This window comes from Alligator sinensis, unplaced genomic scaffold, assembly GCF_000455745.1.
Source record: "Alligator sinensis unplaced genomic scaffold, ASM45574v1 scaffold392_1, whole genome shotgun sequence".
In the NCBI taxonomy this organism is placed as follows: Eukaryota; Metazoa; Chordata; order Crocodylia; family Alligatoridae; genus Alligator; species Alligator sinensis.
In genome coordinates this window covers 3,617,699-3,637,855 of record NW_005841898.1, presented here as the reverse complement: position 1 = coordinate 3,637,855, position 20,157 = coordinate 3,617,699, and the positions used below count along the sequence as shown (strand labels likewise).

Sequence of the window (20,157 nt, the reverse complement as noted above, 5' to 3'; positions counted from 1 at the left end):
TGGTTGCATTTCATAATGTTCAAAAACAGTCGTTTTTAGTAATAAGTTTTTGAAACAAGTTTAGGAATTTGTGTGTCAACAAAAAAAATAAAAAGATTGAGAGAAAGAAATAGATGTAAGTTAGTCATCTCACTGGCCATTTGTTATATATGTGGAGTTGTTATATTTGTAGAGTTGTAGAGTATATATGTTTTTATGTGTAGTGTCTGGCATGTTTTGTACAGGTCTCTCTTGCTGGAAGTTTGGCCCCACGGATTAGACATGGTTTAGCTGCAGTGGCTTGCAGTACTGACAGATTTCAATCTTTATGTTTAAGGTCCAGTTACTCAAAAATAATGTAGAACAGGCAACAAAGACATTTCAAGACTCTTGTTAAGAACAACATTCCAATCGAGTTATGCTGTCAAATGTTAACGTCAAACTGTGAATGAAGGTATAGAGAAATTTCCAGATTCGTTCAGTGTCTATAAAGGTACAATGTTCTGGGCCATTTAATTGGATCACATAAATTGATGCTATTACATTGACTTAAGGGGAGCTAAACAGCTTACGTCAACTTGAAGATCTGGCCCTATATGCTTCTCTGGATCATAGAATAGAATTTCTTTAAGAAATCCTCAGACTGTGATTAATCCTTCTGGGATTTATTTTCTACAGTGTCTCACCTTGAGATAATACACATCTTTTAAGAACTATTCCTAGATAATTTAGAGAATATTCAGAGAGTTGTTCGTAGATTAATAGATTTTTAAGGCCAAAAGGGACCATTACTGTTGCCTCGTCCAACTTTCTTTATGATACAGGCCATAGAATTTCACCTCACCTAAATAAGATCCTCCTTCCCTCAGTTCTGATTGTCAATTTATCACTATTGATATGAAAGTATTTTTCTATTAAAATTGTATATTTTAAAATAATGATTCAGTTCCTAAAATTTCTGTTTTCAAAGGAGTTTAGAAAACCTGATAATCTGGAGTAGTGAGGAAAGAACTTTACATTTACTATTATTCTATAATTCCTTCCATATTACTTGAAAAATCACTGTTCTGAAAATGTAAAATGTTAATCATTTCATGGGCCATACAAGGGATTAACTTATTTTACCTGTTAGTGTTCCAGAGGTTTTTACTTGAACATGTAAGTGTCCCATTGTTTCTGTTGCTTAAGACAGAACTGTTATGGGTGTTAAAAACAGCACCTTAGGGAAGACTTCATTAGACTTCTGGTTCTCTACCTCTCTGCTGGTTGGTGAAAGTATATTGTCAGGCAAGGCAAATAAAGTGTGATCTGGTCACATTTGTTATATTCTGTGAAGCAGTATATTATATGAAGACTTTTAAATGTGTTTTTAGGGCACTGGCCCTTAATTGTGATGCCCCGTTGGATGACAAAAATGGAGCAGAGTCTAAAAATTGGAGAGCTGGGAAGCCTGTTAGAGTGGTGCGCAGTTCAAAAGGACGAAGGATCAGCAAGTATGCCCCAGAGGAGGGCAACAGATATGATGGCATTTACAAGGTACACAGACTTTTGCTGCCTAATTTATTGCATTTTTAGAAATTTTTTTTTGATTCTATCAAACGTTTCATAGCAATACTTATGAAACAAGCAAGTATACGCAATATTTATTATTAAACTGGCAGAAATAATCCTGTTTCGGTAAAGGCTTTTTAACTTGGCTTATTCACTGGTGAAGATCATTTGAAATTAAAAGTATTCAAGCAATGGTGCTAGAACACAGTACGTAACAGGAGAGAGAAGATATTCTCACTGAGTCATATTCACCCCAAGTAATCCATTTTTTTCCCCTACCTTACCTCTTTTCAAACACTTAAGACTTCTTTGCATCTGGAATAAGGATATATACATCTTTGACTACGTGGAGGGAAGAAAGGATTTTAAATTGTAGTGTGTATACCATGATTCAATACTGATTTCTTCTGCTTGATGCATACAAAATATGACTGCTTGCATGTGTTGATGATTAATGGTAAAATATTGAATACCCAGTGCTGACAAAGTTTGCTTGAATTGATTTGGGGACCGAACATGATGCATTTTTACAAACCATGCTAATTTGTTGGAGAAAAAAAATCATAATATAGTCCTGGAACTGTTGTAATTTAGGTGGTGAAATACTGGCCAGAAATCGGAAAATGTGGATTCTTAGTTTGGCGCTATCTTCTGAGAAGAGATGATCTGGAACCTGCACCTTGGACCTCAGAAGGAATAGAACGGTCAAAGAAACTGGGTCTGAGTGTACAGGTTAGATTTTAAATTCATGGTCTTGTTTTAATGCCAAACTAAAATAAATTGAGTCTAACTTGAATATTTATAAACTAAGAAGTCAGTTAACATCCAGACTGACCTTCAGCAGCTAAGGATTGCAGAATCCCTGAGAGAGAACTCAGTTCACATGAGTAATTTTGCATCTCCCAATCAATCCTGAAGCTGGGAAGTGTTTGAATCTCTATTGCCTTTCTCAGTGGATCTTTCTTTCCTTGGATGAGTTGTTTTCCACAGTGGCGGGATTCTTAATCTTGTCCCTGTGATTGTAGAGGTTGGAAAGCGATAGCTATGGGGTCCTTTACATCAAAATGACTCTGATTCAGGCCTTTATGCTTTAATTCCAGTTGCCTGAAAGTAGTTTATAACTTACCCATTTATGAGATTCCTTTGAAACAATTTCATTGTGTAGCTTTTGTTGTTTATTTTCATTTAGAAATAAGAGTCTGCCACTTCATCATATTCCAGTGGAGTATGTTTTAATTTAAAAATACTTTTCCATGTTTAGTATCCAGAAGGTTATCTGGAAGCCATGGCAAGTAAAGAGAAGAAAGATAAGGTTAAGAAACAAACTGTGAAACAGGAGCCAACTAGACAGAGCAATGGAAACCAGAAGAGGACAATTGATGATGGTATGTCCTTGTACTTCTTGACATTAGCCAGAGTTCTGCCAACTTGTAGAAATTTAAGTAAAAAAGAAGTAAATAAGGAAAGCTGGAAGTCCTTTGAAATGCAGTGTGAAATGTGAAAAGATTTGTTCTTATAGGATTCTGTTTACCGAGGGGAAAAAGAAAACAACAAAAGATACTATGTCATTTTTTTCCTTAATTTTCTTTTAATTCCAGCAGTTTCTGTATTAAATGTTTACATGCAGCCTCCTGATGCAGTCCAGAACAAAGCTGAACAATAAGAGAATTTATTATAGTTTACTATACAAATACGATTCTAGTTTGAGATTCATTTGTGTTTCTTTAGCAGTTCAGCCAAATGTTCTGATATTCCTATGTTTGGTGGTAATATTTTAAGCAGGGATAGAAGAGTCTACAAATGCATCCAAAGCCATGAGAATGGGGGACGGAGGAAAAGGAGAAGCTTTTCAGATAACCCAGCAACAACAGTGGCTGATTAGAGAAGACTGTATGAACCAGAAATTGTGGGATGAAGTGCTTGCTTCTCTTAAAGAAGGACCAGTAAGTTTGTAGCTTGCTTATATTTTATATTTTTGATATTCCTCTAAGGAGGTTGGAGAAAAAATACGAGGTTTCAGGAAAACCTAATCTTGTTGAACACAACACTACTACTCTAGTCATTGTTAGTTATTGTAATCTTTCTTGATTTCAAATAAATGAACAGACTTGTTCTGATGCCTTAGGTCACATCAGTGAGGATTTTAGCCTATGCAGTTTGGGAGACATTTTACGTAACTCTTTTGGTAGACCCCCGACTCCATGCAGTGCCCAACAACTAGGGAGATGATGATCCAATTGCTTAGGGATCCCATTGCTCAGGGAGCAAACACCAGCACACACTGCTAGCGAACAGCTTTATTCAGAATGGAGACAGCTTCGGGCGAGCTCCCAAAGAAACCAGGGAGCAGCAATGAACATTAGTTTTTTTCCATATTTATACACCTTGGTTTATAGTCATTAACATTTACTCCACCTTTGTCCCTCCTTTGTTCCACCCATATTCCCTCCTATCTGAAGCTCTGCCTTTGTTTACTGTTTACTTCATTAGCATGGAATTGCCTATGCATTTCATTCATTTACATGTCTTTTTGCTATGAGCGCATTCGTAAGACGGTGAATCCGGCTTCTTTCAGTCAATTGCTGTTTCTTGCTGACTCCTTCGTCTCCAAGGTCTTGCTTCTGCTTTATCTCCTGACGATAGCTGGTGGGCTGCATCCTGTTCTCCCTGCACAATACATTATATATCCTACACGCTACCACATTGTTAGGAAACTACTTGCCTAAGCATCTCGCAATGTTAATTTAATATCTAATTCTGCCTTGTGGTTAGTAGCTTTGCTGAAGCCACAGATTAAAGCCTTTATTCAGCTGCAAATCCAGTGCTCCCCAAGATCCAAATATTGTCACCCTAACACCTTTCTCATATTTAACATATCTGTGGTAACATAAATGTTCCCAATGAAGGAGATGGAGATAGAAATGGCATTACTTTTTTACAGTAAAATTTTTTATGTCCTTTGGTGGAATATCAATATGAGAAGTAAGACACAAAACAGTCCTATTCACTGCTCTTGTTTCTTCTTTAAGTAATTGCTGGAAAAGGTATTTTGTTAACTCAGAAAAAGATACTCCTGGGGGAGGCCTAGCTTGGGGTGTCACATTCAAAAACTTGGGTACCAAATAAAACTTTGCGCGCACACCCCCACAGTTCTGAGACCGAAATGTAGAAAGCCATCTTTATTTTCATAAAGTCCTGTGGCTTTTACCCGTAAAAAAAAAAAAAAAAATCCTATTCACGATTAGCAGCAGCAAGATAACTCCCTAAGATAAGTAGGCATGTACGTTAAGTACACACAGTATGGTTCAGACAGTTTTGGAGATGTACCAAGCACATATTGGATTGAAGGAGACCAGAGACTAATAAATATTCAATAAAGACAGTATCCCTTCAACAGGGTAAGTACAAAAATAACACCCCCTTCTTTGCTGTACCTGAACGTAGGTTAATCGGCATGACATTGCAGGTGCTGGTTACTTTTACCATTTTAAGATGCACAACGGAGAAGTTAAAGAGACTTGGCAAAGGTCAATAGGGACCGCAAACAGGTCAGTCTGCAAGTCTGTGCCGCCTGTGCGCACAGGCCTGTGGGCCAGATCCAGCCCGTGGAGGATCTTTCTCCAGCCCATGGTGGGTCCGTTGGTCCCGCCTGAGCTCGGTGCTGTCTGGTTCATGGTGCATCCTGCCACCACCTGGGCATGCAGCAGGGCTGGGGCAGCTCCGCAGCTGAATTGCCTTTCTAGGCAGCGCAGGTGGCAGCAGCTCCTTCCAACTGCTGCTGCTGCTGGCCTCAGACCTATGGTACCAGTAGGAAACCGTGCACCCAGCCCTGACCCCAGCTTGCCCCACACCTGCTCCAAACTCATCCTGGCAGAGCAGACCAGCTCTGGACCAGCTGGAACCCACATGCACAGCCCCAACCCTGGCCTGCCCCATGCCTGCTCTGGACTCGCCCCTCCATGGTGAGCAGCGGTGGCGGCAGCCAAGCAAAAGGGTAGTATCCCTTAGGGAGCAGGCGAAAGAGGTACAGGAGGTGGCAAGGCTCCAAACCATCCTCAGCCATGAGGAGTTCATCGATTCAGTGCTGGAAGAGACCTCTAGGACTGCAGAGGAAGCACTACCAGAGGTGGTGCTGGAACAGGAAGAGGACATGGACTCCCAGGAAACTGGAAGCTTGTGACCTCTGGCATCAAGCAGAAGAATTTTAATTCTCACATGCAGCAGTTTGCATGCTGAATAGATATGGAGACCTAGCAACAGAGGAGAAGTAGCACGTTCCATCAGCAGAAGAGACCAGGCCAGGCCAGGCCTCCCCAAGGTTGGGAGGATCAAGACCACTGCCACCAAGAGGAAGCAACAAGTGGTGGTAGTTGGCAAATCCCTTCTGCAGGGGATGGAGGCATCCATCTGCCAGCCTGACCTGTCGTTTCCAGAGGAATGCTGTTTGCCCAGATCCAAGATGTTACAGAGGGATCACCAAGACTCATCTGGCCCTCTGACTACTAGCCCGTGTTGCTTGTCCATGTGGGCACCAGTGATACTGCCCAGAGGGGACTCTGAGCAGATCGAAAGTGACTACAGGGCTCTGGGTACAAGGGTGAAGGGGACAGGGTCTCAGGTGGTGTTCTCCTCAAACCTTTTGATCAGGTGGGAAGGGTTTGGGCAGGAGCGGACACATCTTGTAGATCAATGTGTGGCTGTGCAGATGGTGGCACAAGAAGGGCTTTGGATTCTTCAACCATGTGATGTTGTTCCAAGAAGGATTGCTAGGAAGGGATGGGATGCACCTGCCGAAGAGAGGAAAGAGAATCTTTGCAAATGGGTTCGCTGACCTAGTGGGGAGGGCTTTAATCTAGGATCACTGGGAGATGGAGACCAAGGCCCTGAGGTAAGTGTGGAAGTGGGTGACCTGGAGGAAGTGCAAGCAGGAGGAAGTGACAGAGGTGGCCTTCTCATTCTTGAGAAAGTAAGATAATGGGCTAATTACCTTGTATCTGTATGCAAATGCACAGAGCCTGGGAAACAAGCAGGAAGTATTAGAAGGCTTTGCACAGTTACAGAACTGTGACGTGATTGAAATAACAGAGACTTGGTGGGATAACTCACATGACTGGAGCACTGTCATGGATGGATACAAACTGTTCAGGAAGGACAGGCTGGGGAAAAGAGGAGGAGGAGTTGAACTGTATGTAAAAGAGTTGTATGATTGTTCAGACCTCCAGGCTGAAACTGGAGCCCTAGTTCTCATGGGGGACTTAAATCACCCTGACATCTTCTGGGAGAGCAATACAGCAGTGCAGGGGCAATCTAAGAAGTTTTTGGAGCATGTTAGAGACAACTTCCTAGTGCAGTGTTGGAGAGGCCAACTAGGGGCCATGCTCTTCATCTGCTGCTAAGGAACAATTGGTGGGGAATGTAGAAGTGGATGGCAACTTGGGCAGATGCAGCCATGAGATGACTGGCTGTATGTTAAAGAAACCTTACTTAGGGTGTGAGAACAAACCATCCTGATATTCAGGAAGACTAGCAAGTATGACAGAAGACCACCTTGGCTTAACTCTTCAGTGAGCTAAATCACAAAAAAAAAAAACAAAGCCTATAAGAAGTGCAAACTTGGACAAACTACTAGAGGGGGAGCTTAAAACTACTTCTCGGGCATGCAGGGGATGATATCAGGAAAGCCAAAGCATGGTTGGAGTTGCAGCTAGCAAGGGATGTGAAGGGTAACAAAGTAACTTGTAGAAATAAGGGTTTCTACAAGTATGTAAACAACAAAAGGAAGATCAGGTAAAGTGTGGGTCCCTTAATGAGAGAGGCAACCTAGTGACAGATGATGCAGAAAAGGCTGAAATAATGCTTTTTTTTTTTTTACCTCGGTCTTTGCAAGCAAGTTCAGCTACCAGACTACTGCATCTGGCAGCAGTTTGGGGACGAGGTGAGCAGCTGGTACTAGTGAAAGAACAGGCTAAGGACTATTTAGAAAAACTGTACAGGTACAACTCCATGGGGCCAGACAATGCACTTGAGTGCTGAGGGAGTTGGCCGATGTGATTGCAGAACTGTTGGTCATTATGTTTGAAAACTCGTGACAATAAGGAGAGGTCCTGGGCATTTGGAAAAGGGCAAATATAGTACCCATCTTTAAGAAAAGGAAGAAGAATCTGCGGAACTACAGACTGGTCAGCCTCACAGTCCTTGGAAAATCATGGAACAGGTCTCCAAGGAATCCATTTTGAAGCACTTGGAGAAGAAGGTGATTAGGAACTAAGTCACAAAAAGGAAGCTTATAAGAAGTGGAAACTTGGACAAATAACTAGTAAGGAGTAGAAGAGCATTGCTTGGGCATGCAGGGATGCAGTCAGGAAGGCCAAAATGCAACTGGGGTTGTAGCTAGCAAGGGAGGTGAAGGGTAATAAGAAAGGTTTCTACAAGTATGTCAGTAGCAAGAGGAGGATCAGGGAAAATGTGGGTTGCTTACTGAATGGGGGAGGCAACCTTGTGACAGAAGATTCAGAAAAGGCTGAAATGCTCAATACCTTCTTCGCCTCAGTCTTTACAGGCAAGGTCAGCTCCCAGACTACTGCGATATGCAGCACAGTTGGAGGAGGAGTTGAGCAGCTAACGGTGGCAGAAGAACAGATTAAAGACTATTTAGAAAACCTGAACATATACAAGTCCATGGGGCCAGATGGGATGCACCCAAGGAGTTGGCTAATGAAACTGTAGATCCGCTGGCCACAGTCTTTGAAAACTCAAGGCTATTAAGAGAGGTCCCAAATGCTTGGAAAAGGAAAAACATAGTGTCCATATTTAAGAAAGGGAAGAAGGAGGATCCTACAAACCAGTCAACCTCACCTCAATCCCTGGAAAAATCATGGAGCACATCCTCAAGGAATCCATTTCTAATACTTGGAGGAGAAGAAGGTGGTTAGGAACCATCAGCATGGATTCACCAATGGACATGACTGGCTCTGTGGATGTGGGAAGAGAGAGCAGTGGATGTGATCTATCTTGACTTCAGCAAAGCTTTAGATATGGTCTCCCACAACATCCTTGCAGGCAAGCTAAGGAAGCCTGGGTTGGAGGAATGGACTGTAAGGTGGATAGAAAACTGGCTGGATTGTTGGGTTCAAAGTGTAGTAATCAATGGCTCACTGTCTAGTTGGCAGCCAGTATCAAGTGGAGTGCCCCAGCGGTCTGTCCTGGGGCTTTTGTTCAATATCTTCATCGGTGATCTGAAAGATGGGATGGAGTGCACCCGTATAAAGTTTGTGGGTGACACCAGGCAGGGTGGAGTAGCAGATGCACTGAAGGGGTAGGGCTAGGATTCAGAGAGACTGAGACAAATCGAAGGATTGGACCAAAAGAAATCTCATGAGGTTCAACAAAGACAAGTGTAGAGTCCTGCACTTAAGATGGAACAATCCCATGTACCAGTAGAGGCAGGGGGCTGACTGGCTGGGCAGCAGCTCTGCAGAAAAGGACCTGGGGGTTACAGTGGATGATAAGCTGACTATGAGCTAGGAGTGTGCCCTTGTCATCAAAAAGGCTAACAGCATACTGGATTGCATTAGTAGGAGCATTGCCAGCAGGTCAAGGGAAGCGATTATTCCCCTCTATTTAGCACTGGGAGGCCACATCTGGAGTACTGTGTCTAGTTTTGGGCCCCCACTACAGAAAGGATGTGGACAAATTGGAAAGAATCCAGTGGAGGGCAACGGAAATGGTTCAGGGGCTGGGGCACATAACTTCTGAGGAGAGACTGAGGGAACTGGGGTTATTTAGTCTGAAGCAGAGAAGACTGAGTGGGGATTTAATAACAGCCTTCAACTACCTGAAGATTGGTTATAAAGAGGATGGAGCTAGACTGTTTTCAGTGGTGGTAAATGACAGAACAAGGAGCAATGGTCTCAAATTGCAGCAAAGCAAGTTTAGGTCAGATATGGGGGGAAAAATTCCTATTAGGAGGGTAGTAAAGCACTGGAACAAGCAACCCAGAGAGGTTGTGGAGTCCTCATTCTTGGAGGTTTTTAAGACCTAGGTAGACAAAACCTTGGCTGGGATGTTATGGAATCATAGACAATTAGGATTGGAAGGGACCTCAGGTTGTCATCTAGTCCAACCCCCTGCTCAAAGTAGGAATGTAGAAGTGGATGGCAACTTGGGCAGCAGTGACTATGAAATGATTGGGTTCAGGATCCTGAGGGAAGGAAAGAGAGCAGCGGGGTAAGGACTCTGGACTTCAGAAAAGATGATTTTGACTCGCTCAAGGAACTCATGTGATCACCTGGGAAGCCAGTCTGAGGGGGAAAGGAGTCCAGAAGAGCTGGCTGTAATTTAAAGAAACCTTACTTGGAATGCAAGAACAAAGCATCCCAACATGCTGGAAGACTAGTAAGTACGGCAGCAAGTATAGTTGGAGATGGTCCTGTTTTGAGCAGGGGGTTGGACTAGTTGACCTCCTAAGGTCCCTTCCAACTGTAATTTTCTGTGATTGTAAAAGTCAAGTCAATGGAAGAACAAAAAAATGCTATGTAGAAAAATAAGATGCAGGAAAAAAATTGCAGAAGCGCATATCTTTACCCGATCTTAATTGGACTTCTAAGATCTCATGTGTTGTTGTAAGATCCTGCTATGTTCTTCTACTTATCAAGTTGTTGCCAAAGTGGTTATTATAAAGGAGTGAGCATTGAAAAGCGATGAGCCATTTTCCTGTGCTACCTTCAGCACATACGTATTCACTTTGTAATTGGTATTGTTTCATTTCTCAATGTATGTGTGATATGAGGCAAGAGTGACATGCAGGTGTGACACAACAGGAAAGCCTGCCTTGAGGGAAACCCAGTTAGTGAAAGAGTCCTGTCTGTTATTTTGACACTTGTGTGACTAAACTTCCATAGAGCTACCACGGTGGTTGATGAGAACCAGACAGCTGGATCTCTGCACTAAGAGGGTACATCTTGGTACCTTATATACCGATACCCGCTTGTTTACATATTACCATGATTTGAATGTATGAATACCATTTGATTTGTATATTGTATAATCCAGTTTTTACACTTTTACTTTGAAGTTAAGTGTTCTTGGGCAACTGAAATATCAGAACTAGAATCTGTGTAAGTTCTGCTGTTACTTCTACAATAGGCAGTATGTATTTACTCTTACAATCCCTAGGTTTGTTTTGGGAAGACCAAAAATAGGGCAGAAGTTCACACAAAATTTGAGTAAACTTTTTTCTCTGTTTTAGAATAGAAGAAGCCCCTAACAACTACGAAAGCAGTGTAACTAGCCACATGCTCCGTGTGGACACAGCCACAGGCATAGCAGGGGTTTTTTGGTAGAACGGGTCATTAAGTTCCTGGCTATCTCCTCTGCAAAGGCACAGAGAATTACTCTGCTCAAATTCTGAGCATCCCTGACAAATGCAGGTTCAGGACAGTGACCTCCCCAGCCAGACAGACAGTAACTTCCCTTGTTCTCTGACCTCTGCTGAGAACAGGACATTCTGCTGTAACAAACAGTCACGTGAAACTATTAATCATTTCCAAACCTTTGTTGTTTGAAATCCCACCAGTCGGAGGAGCAGGGAAGTTATGTGGCCATGTTTCGGGAAGATTGGGCCAGACATAATATCTAACATAATAAATTGCATACCCAATTAGTATGATTAACAGTTAACAGAAGAGGAAGACATATGGTTCCTCTCGAAGTAACTTCAATCTAAGAAAAAGTACACAATTTAACCACATGAAGTATGACATGAGCAGACATCTATAATAGTCATACATGATATGCCTATGCTTCAGTATAAACAAACATTTCTGTCCATGGGGTAATGACCTTGAGCAATGATGGTGGTCAGTTTCTTGCAAGAAAAGTAACTTGCAGGGAATCAGTCTCCTGTGGTACAGATGGAAAATTGAATCATCTGTTTAACTATGCTCAACATCAAAGTGAAGTGGTTGTGATTTCCCAGCTCATTAACACTTGCGTTATATTATTAATCAGCACCAACATGGGAACCTTGCTTAGGAGTTTAAGAGAATGCCTTCTGTGTAAAATACAGGTTAGCACAGCAGCTAGCTCATGGGAATGAGCTTTGACCAACTGATGCTAGGACAGAACTTGATTTTGGGTGCTCTTGATTTATGTAACAGAACCAATTTGACCCACTGGACTTAAATGTACATGATTTAAATACATGTAATTACGTATAATAGCTGGGCAAATGAAAATGCCTCGTTACAAACTATTAACTATAACGGCTTTAGACGATGACAAAGAAGTGTTGTTCGCTTTTGATTTTCTTTGGCATTTGTGTGCACGCTTGTACTAGAATCTCTTCATCTCATTTTTTTTTTTTTCCTCCCCTTTTCCTTACACTAGAATTTTCTGAAGAAACTGGAACAATCCTTTATGTGTGTCTGCTGCCAGGAGCTGGTTTACCAGCCAGTGACAACAGAGTGCCTCCACAACGTCTGTAAAGTAAGAACAATCTCTGTCCTGCTTTGGACTGCACTTCTGGCACTGAGGAACCCGTCAATAGAGCTAGTCTGTTCTAGTGAGGCATTTAGTATACTAAGTATTTGAAGCAAGGAATGCAACAAATTTGCTCCCGGTTTGGTGTAATTGCTGCTCAGATTAACTTGGTTTTCTATAATAATAGTGGAAATGCATAATTTTTTCCAGGCATAGAGGAAAGTTTGACTTGCCGTCACTCCACTGTAGTTAGTGGAGTTGCACTAGGGAATGGTTGTGTGTGTGTGTAGCTAGAGGTTGATACGGTAATGCTTCACAAGGAATGAACATAGCTTTCCACACACACAAACAACTTATTAGCCCTGTTTTTTGGCATCTCTTGGAAAGTTACTCAGCAACTAGATCAGATGAAACGGCCCCAGAAGGCTTGTACAAACTGGTTACTTAGTTAGTTGTTTAAGTATCAAGCTGATTTTCTCCTCCATAGACAGCCTGGGGAAATTGTATTAAACAAAGATATTTACATGCATTATTTCACACTCATCAGAACTTGATGAGTTGGGCACCACTGTCAGACAGGGGAAGGGGCTACTTACTGGTTAAAATGGTGGCAGCGGCAGCAGCAGAGTTGTAAAGCACTGGAGAATTGGTACAATAAGGTCAGCTGCAAGCTCTGTTTGCACATTCAGAGTTGCACCTTGAATTGAAAGGCTTGAAATGCATTAGAAGTCCAGAAGGAAGCTGTAGACTGAGCTATGACCCACAGAGATGCATGGGGGAGATGAAATGCCTCTGGGGTGACACTATAGTTATTCATGCCAAACTTGCTGTTTGTACTGTAGCCAAGAACCAAGTCCTTTGTTAAGTTGTCTTGGTCATCTTGCTGTGTAAAGGTAGAAATATGTATAGGAAACCTCAGAGTAGCTTGTTTCTGGAAATGCTGGCTGCTGTCTTTGTGTCTAGTACTTGCTTAATCTCGACTTTTCAGCACAAAGCACTGCCTGCAAAGGTTGTAATTCTCCTTTTGTGTGTCCTAGAGCTGTTTACAGCGCTCATTCCGAGCTGAAGTTTTCACCTGCCCAGCCTGCCGCTACGACCTTGGAAAGGGCTATACTATGGTTCCCAACAAGATCCTGCAGACACTACTCGACCAGTTCTTCCCTGGTTACAGCAAAGGACGATGATATGTTCAGCTCCTACCATACTTCTCCCAGTGACTTTATAGACAGTAAAGGAGAATAAACATGGGAAATGCAACAGTGGACCAGCCAGCTTGATGGGACTCAATATAGTGTCACATTTTGAAGCAGCTAACCCTCTTCCCCATAGAGCCATCTTTTTGTGTAGTGAGAACTCCAATTCTCAGCTGTCTTTTAACATCAAAGGTAGTTTTGGCCAGTTAACAATAGTTTCTAAAGTGAAAAAACAGAAGCCTCAGCTTTGACTGGTCAATCCTAACTGATACTTAAGTTATGGTTTGTGCATTGTAACTACCTCAGGACAGAGGAAAATAATTTGTGGGGATTAAAACAGTTCAATGAAGTTTTAGCTACACACTGCCTCCTGAATATTTAGTTGTGCCTGGTCCATGTGGTTTGATTTACAAAAAAAAAAAGCAGCACTTAAACCGGTTTGATTAAAGAACAGCAAATTCTGTGGTGTGCATAATCCTTTTTTGTCTTTTCTTCCATTATGCTGTATTTTTTTTTTGCAAGAACAGGCTGATTTTTAGTCTATTTTTGTGAGCTTCATTGTGCTTTTCCTTGTATCTTATGCAAGTTGACTACTAATGACTAATGAGAACAATATGAATGCATTGTTGCTACATTAGTGTAAAGTGATCTGTGTTTTTTGCACTTAAGGAGGGTATTCAAGACACTCTAGTTGTGTAAAAAAAAAAAAATTCATATGAAACAAGCCACTCTTGTATTAGTTAAAACTGTATGCTTTTAGTAGGTCTTGTATCAGTGGCAATACATCTACACAGCGTTGGAAGGCAGTGCTAGCTTGGAGAGGGTTCAAATCGCTTCATATTGTGATCTGAAATTTTATATACAGTATATTCCCCCAAATATACCTTATTAAATATTTTATGATTCAGAAAAGGTTGCTAATTTTTGTTGCTTTATATTTGAGTATCTTGTAGTCTAAAGTATGTTTAAAAACCAAGTAATTTTTCAAAGTAGTGAAAGTTTCATTCGGGTGGCCTTTTTATTCTAAAGATGTCAAATTTGATATACAATTCCACTGCAGCTTTTGGTAACCAGGATTATAAGTAATAAAGATATTGGCAAATGCTTGTCTTCCTTAGGTGATGCCCTGGGGAGTTTCTCTAAAGTTAAGAGAAAACAGAATTTACTCTTATGCTTAACTCCTACAGAATGGGCTGAGAATGTTATCCAGAATTTGATACGTTGCTACATCTTGGCCCAAGGATTTTTGTTTTTAAAGCCCAAATCTATTTGGAGCCCCTTTTATATATCTATCTAAAGTGGATGCAGCAGAGTGGACATAGATAAAAATGAAACCAGTTAATTTTTCCTTCATTCTTTAATGAAATCACTTAACTCCTTTTTATTACTGCTCTTAGTCCAGATATTTAAATTTGGATTTTTAAAAATACTTTGAGTACTTACTTAACTGTTTTCCTGGCGAGTGCTTCTTGCTTTGTCTGTTAACCTTTTATGTAAAGTCGCATTTTTCTTGTATTCTAAGAGATAATGTATGTTGTATCTTATTTATGCAAATGCATTGGCACCACTGTTCCTAGTCCCTTAGTACCAGAAAGGCTTCTAGTTTTGAACAGCAGCTTTGGAAACATTAAGTTTATCGTTACTTCTTTTGGCTTTTCCCAGCCCTTACCATGAGATGAAATTGGTTTCAACCTTTTCCTTCAGGCAAACAAGACTTGTGAATAGTGAGGATGGCTTTTTCAAAGGAACTGCAGAAAGCTAAATACTCAAATTCCATGCAAGTTATTTCCTTAGTCATTTGGAAAAGGGGGAGCTGCACTGCTTTATGGGCTGAACCCATAACTGATTGTTTGTAATGTATTTTCTCAGGGACCAGCATAGGTCACTTATTGCTCTTCGGTACCACTTGATACATGCAAGATGTACAGTTTCCAATTGATTTGAAAAGTCTTTATTATGTCTTTTGTAGTGTCCTTCCTGTTTGAGGAGTAGCAGCAATTCAGTCACCTTGACATATTCATTCCACCTCCCTCAGTAATGTTCCAATAGCAACTACTTAAAAACCTGCGCAATAGAAAAAATAAGCGATCTTGAATATGTCGCTGACTCTTACCAGCAAGCAGGGAACAGCAGCAGTATTTGATCCCTCAACTATAGAGGAATGACAAAGGTGAACAGTTTACATTGCTCTCACTTTCAAACGCTTGACTAAAGTCAAGTGATGGCTCGTAAACGCATATCGCATTTCAAGGTAAGATTTATGATCTTGTGTGCAATAGTGACGTCAAACAAACCCCCTTATAATCTAGTCTAATAATCTGAAGTGCTTAACAATTCGTGAACAAGAAGCAGTTCCTGAAGTTTAACTCAACTCTACGATCCCCCTCCCCTACCTGCTCTGCAAACTACATGTTCACTAGAATTCCTCTTGTTCAGTGTGGTGACTAGTTTGAAATTATGACTAACAGATGTGATAGGTTTTTCATAAATCAAAGTATTAGGTTTATAAAGCCAGGCAGAAGAAAATTTTCAAGGTTACAGCTCGTATCTTAATGCCAGCAGAAGTTAGTAGGAATAGCTGGTTATAAAATGCTCAACAGGTGCATTTTAAGTTTCCTAAAATCAAAGGGACTAAGGCAAAATCTGGTACTGGAGTAGCCATTCAAATTGGCAGAGATGACCAGAGCAGGGTGTAGGGCCCGAGGCAAATCAGGCCATCTAGGGCCCCACCCCTGCTCCAATCCCACAGGCCCCGGACCTGAAGAAGCTGCTGCCACGACTGGCTGTTAACCAACATTATGTTTTGGTGCTGGTAGCTTTTCTTTTAAAAAAAACAAACAAACCAAAAACAGGATTAATACTAAAATTTCCTAAAGCTACTTACCTTTCCAGGATAGCCTCAACTAAATTCAGGCCTCAATCCATTGGACCTACAGTTACATCTGCTCACACCAGGATCATGAGAGTGATCTACTCAACTTCTCTGCCAATCTATTTATGAAGGGCTGCCTTTGTGCATTGCCCCACTCCCTGCCTTCTCATCTGATCTTTCATAGAGAATGAGATGAAGTATACTTCAGTTTAGGACTACACCAAAATCTTCAGGTTTCAACTTTTCATCATCTACTTTAATGCTACGGCCCTCACCACAGCAAAAGCTAGAGCAGTTAGAGCTGTTCACTTACTATGAACCCAAAGGTGAAAGAGTTCCCACTTCATTCAGGACTTGTCTGAAGGTCACCTGTAGTCAACCCAGCTGTAAATGGGTACAGGTTTTTCAAAGTATGGATACTGCAGGTAGCTAGTGCAGATGCTAGCCGTCTCACCCTTGGTGCATGCTGTTGTACCTTAACGTGAACCCAATGTACTCTTCTGTATGGTATGTAGAGTTAAAAATAAGGACCCACATATTCAAGGCATAGAAATTCAAATAGAACCACTTGCCCTGTACATGAAATCAGCTGCTAAGTGACAGCAAAAGCTAACACTTAATAACATGTGCCTGTGTGAGCTGTGCAGACTTTCCCCATCCACTGTTACCACCTCTGAGTCTAGTCTGGATTTGCAGTAAAGTTAAATCAGAAGCAGATGGGAACCTTTTACATGTAGCTCTGTAGTACACAAATAGATCAGGCAAAAGCAGATGGCGGCATGTCTGGTACACTGGCAGGAAAAAGTCACTCATCTCTCTAAACAGGTGGAGGTTTTAAGAGAAAAAGCACTAAGCAGCTCATCTCACACAGGCTGATGTATTATCTTCTTAGAAAAAACATTTCATTTAGGAACAAGAGGTTTGTATGGAATTACTATAGGCAAAATCTGGCAAGAGCTTGCTATAGTAATAAACAGTATATAGCAGTAGTGGATAGGGAAGTCTGCTCAGCTCATTTGTGTACTATATGAAGTGCTAGCTACTACTGTCAGTAGTATTGGGCAGACAAGTACAGTTCAAGCATCATTGTTCAGTAAGGGCATGTCTACATATGCATTCATGTATTTTGGTTAATATGCATTAAATCTAGTACCTCCACTGTGGGCATTCTTACACATGCAAGCACCAGGCACTTTGAAAAGTGCCCAGTGCTGTGTTGCCTGCAGTTGTATAAATGGCAAAATGTGTGTTAGCGCAGAGAAAATGGCAGCAGTCCATTTTTGAACTAAAACACATAGTTGTTAGTTCAAAAGTGCACTGCCATTTCCTCCATACTGACACACATTTCCCTGCTTATACAACTGCAAGCGACACAGCGCCATAAGCGTCAACTCACATGCAGAGCAGACTCAATTAATCTCTGGCGTATTTGGACACACAAATCTGTCTAGAAATGCCCTGTGCGGTACAGTATAACCTCATAAATCTGGCGTGCTCAGGACCGAGCACTTGCTGGAAATCTGAAAACACCAGACTTGAAACTGGGGAGGAGGGGGGCAGTGGCAGCAGGTCCCAGAGCAGCAGCAGCACAGGGTGGTGAATGGCAGTGGCAGCCACCACATGCAGGCTTCCCCCACCATGTCCTGGGGGGAGGGGGAGGGAGCAGCAACCAGTCCCTAAGTGGCTGCGGGAAGTGCTGGATTTTGGATAATTCTGGATTTATAAGGTTATACTGTACTAGGAAAATGTGCTCTAGCCTGTCTTAATGCACATGAACTAAAGAGCATGGTTTTTAAGTGATGCTTAAACAGCATTATTTAGCTAATGTGCATTAAGTGACGTTTTAATGAACATTAAAGCACACATATACCCCAAATGAGGTGGATCACTACAACTCTGAGAATCATTTTGACTTTTTTTTGATAGAATCTCAAGAATTTGACCATAGGTTTATTTCCTATAAGACCTACCACCTCTTCTGACATCTTATATTTGTTGAAGCCAGTTTCAAACAGGATTCACCTCATATCACTAACAGGTAAATAAAATTGAAAAAAAATTCAGCCCCAAAAACTCTGGTGCAGTTTATTGGAGTACTAACACTGGTAGGTAAAAAACAGTTAAGAAATCAGACAATTAACACCAGCAAGGCCAGCAGTAAGAGAGAAAGTAAAACTAACCAAAGCTCCTTGTTTTGAGTATATAAAATGTAAACAGTTACTGTGGCAGTTAATACTCTTGGCTGTTGCCATATGAAATACCTGGAACAAAAATGTATTTTTTCCATATACAACCTCAAAAATTCTATGTTAATAGTCAAAACTATTAGCACAAAAAGGAGGAAAAAAATCATTACACGAAGACTACAGGTGCAAGAATCAAGGCAACAGACTACTGTGGAAAAAACTGAGGCACTGAATCAACTCAGTTTGTTTCAACCTAATATACTGATTGTATTTACACTTTAACTGAGCAGTAGTTCCATTATGAGCAGGGAAATTACAAAAAATATACATAGTATATAAATCCCTGAAACTGCTCCAGGAAAAAGAAAACCCATCGTGGTGGACTGAAGCAGTCAAGCATGAATCCAGACACCTGGAAGTAATAGAGATCTAGGATGATGCTCTCTTCTGTTCAGAGAATGGAGATTCATAGACTTCCATTGGTGGGCAGGTACAAACTAAGTGCTGATCTCCATAGATGTCATCAATTCGAGCAATTGTAGGCCAGAATTTGCTATCAGGCTTCACAAATGGCTGAATACAGAAAAAACATGCTTTAAAGCAACAACAACAAAAATCAAGCTCAAACTTTACAAAACATCAATTAAAACATTTAAGTTATGGGCTGCCCATTCCTTTGGAATACTTCCAAGAACTATGTAGTAACTTGCACAGTCATTTTGTCTCTAGGCCTCAGAACTTGCTTGCTTGACTGTTACCTCCCATGTAGTCTAATCAACCTTTCAGCATCTTGTCAGAGCCCAAGCAGGAGTTTTTTGAGCAAGGACTTTCTTCACTGCTGACATGCTGATCTCTTAAGGGACTCTTGGATGCTCCTGAAGTTACAGAACTTCCCCAAATGAAATGGAACCGCTGGGAGTCTTAACTTGCTTGCAAGCTCCTGCTTTTCCTAATTCTGAGGTTCAGAGAAGTTAGCAAGCTTTTCCAGGTCTTAAAGACAAAGCATGCACCTTCCCGCCTGCCATGGAGGGATTGTACATATGCAAGAGCTACAAACAAATAGTTTCCAATGCCATAAACAAAGGTTGTACATAGCAAAATAATATTAGGACTTCTAATTATGCTACTTGGGCTCACAAGTAGTGTTCTATCTTCTGAAAATTTTCTGTCCCAAGATTCACTGCCAGTCAACTAGCACATTTACTGTATGTCAAAAATCTCAGCACTCGGAAGCAAAATTCCAGCATTTGTTACTTACAAGTGGGAAGGCTGCTACTTCTCTGGAATATGGGCGATCCCACCTGGAGGACGCAATGCAAGTCAGAGTGTGTGGTGACATCTAAAGAGAGAAGAGGGCCAGTAAAAACATATAAAATGTGTCAGTTCAGGGCAATGTTTCAGCCCATCAACCCTGACAAATCTGAATACAGCTACGCACATTTCCTCAATAGTTCAGATTAGTACCAAGTACTTTGCTCTTGTGAATGCAGGATTGTCAATCAAAATGGAGACGTATTAAAAGCAGACAGGAGACTAAATTGATTCAGAATGTATTTATCTCTTGGATATCATTTATCCAAGTCAAAACTAAGTGGGGAAAAAAGTGGAAGGATGATGGAACAGGAAGGATGGTTACAACTGTAGCCACTGCTTGTTCTTTCTCCCCAACACAGCAAGCACTAGAGCAGTAAGAGGCAGCAGGTGCTCCCTGCATGTCACTTGTGTTGGGTGATGGAGTTTCTTCCTACTCCAGTTTAAAATTCAACTTCTCTTGGTTTGATACCCAACTACTAAAAAACACTTTGAATTGCCCTAAAAGGCAATGGAAAGTCATCTTGAAACAGTCTAAGGAGGAGTTCTAGCCAAGGTCAGCTGGCTGTAGCTCCCCCTTCCACTG

At 41.3% G+C, this 20,157-nt stretch overlaps 2 protein-coding genes across 5 annotated transcripts in view; one reads left to right on the top strand and one right to left on the bottom strand.

Annotated features, from left to right (window-relative positions):
- The window catches only part of UHRF2 (ubiquitin like with PHD and ring finger domains 2), a 162,467-nt gene extending 145,186 nt beyond the window's left edge, over positions 1–17,281 (top strand). For 3 of the 4 annotated variants that reach the window (XM_006018372.3, XM_025197545.1, XM_025197548.1), the window contains 6 exons: positions 1,353–1,515; positions 2,125–2,262; positions 2,792–2,915; positions 3,310–3,473; positions 11,917–12,015; positions 13,047–17,281. In XM_006018372.3, coding sequence (XP_006018434.1) covers positions 1,353–1,515; positions 2,125–2,262; positions 2,792–2,915; positions 3,310–3,473; positions 11,917–12,015; positions 13,047–13,193 — 835 coding nt within the window. In that variant the 3' untranslated portion in view covers positions 13,194–17,281. The remainder of the gene's footprint in view (positions 1–1,352; positions 1,516–2,124; positions 2,263–2,791; positions 2,916–3,309; positions 3,474–11,916; positions 12,016–13,046) is intronic. The other variant, XM_025197547.1, reaches the window with a different exon arrangement.
- Positions 17,282–18,138: 857 nt separating this feature from the next.
- The window catches only part of GLDC (glycine decarboxylase), a 78,395-nt gene continuing 76,376 nt past the window's right edge, over positions 18,139–20,157 (bottom strand). The window contains exons 24-25 of the mRNA XM_006018371.3: positions 19,519–19,599; positions 18,139–18,833 (exon numbers count right to left, since the gene is read on the bottom strand). Of these exons, the coding sequence (XP_006018433.2) occupies positions 18,690–18,833; positions 19,519–19,599 (225 nt within the window). The 3' untranslated portion in view covers positions 18,139–18,689. The remainder of the gene's footprint in view (positions 18,834–19,518; positions 19,600–20,157) is intronic.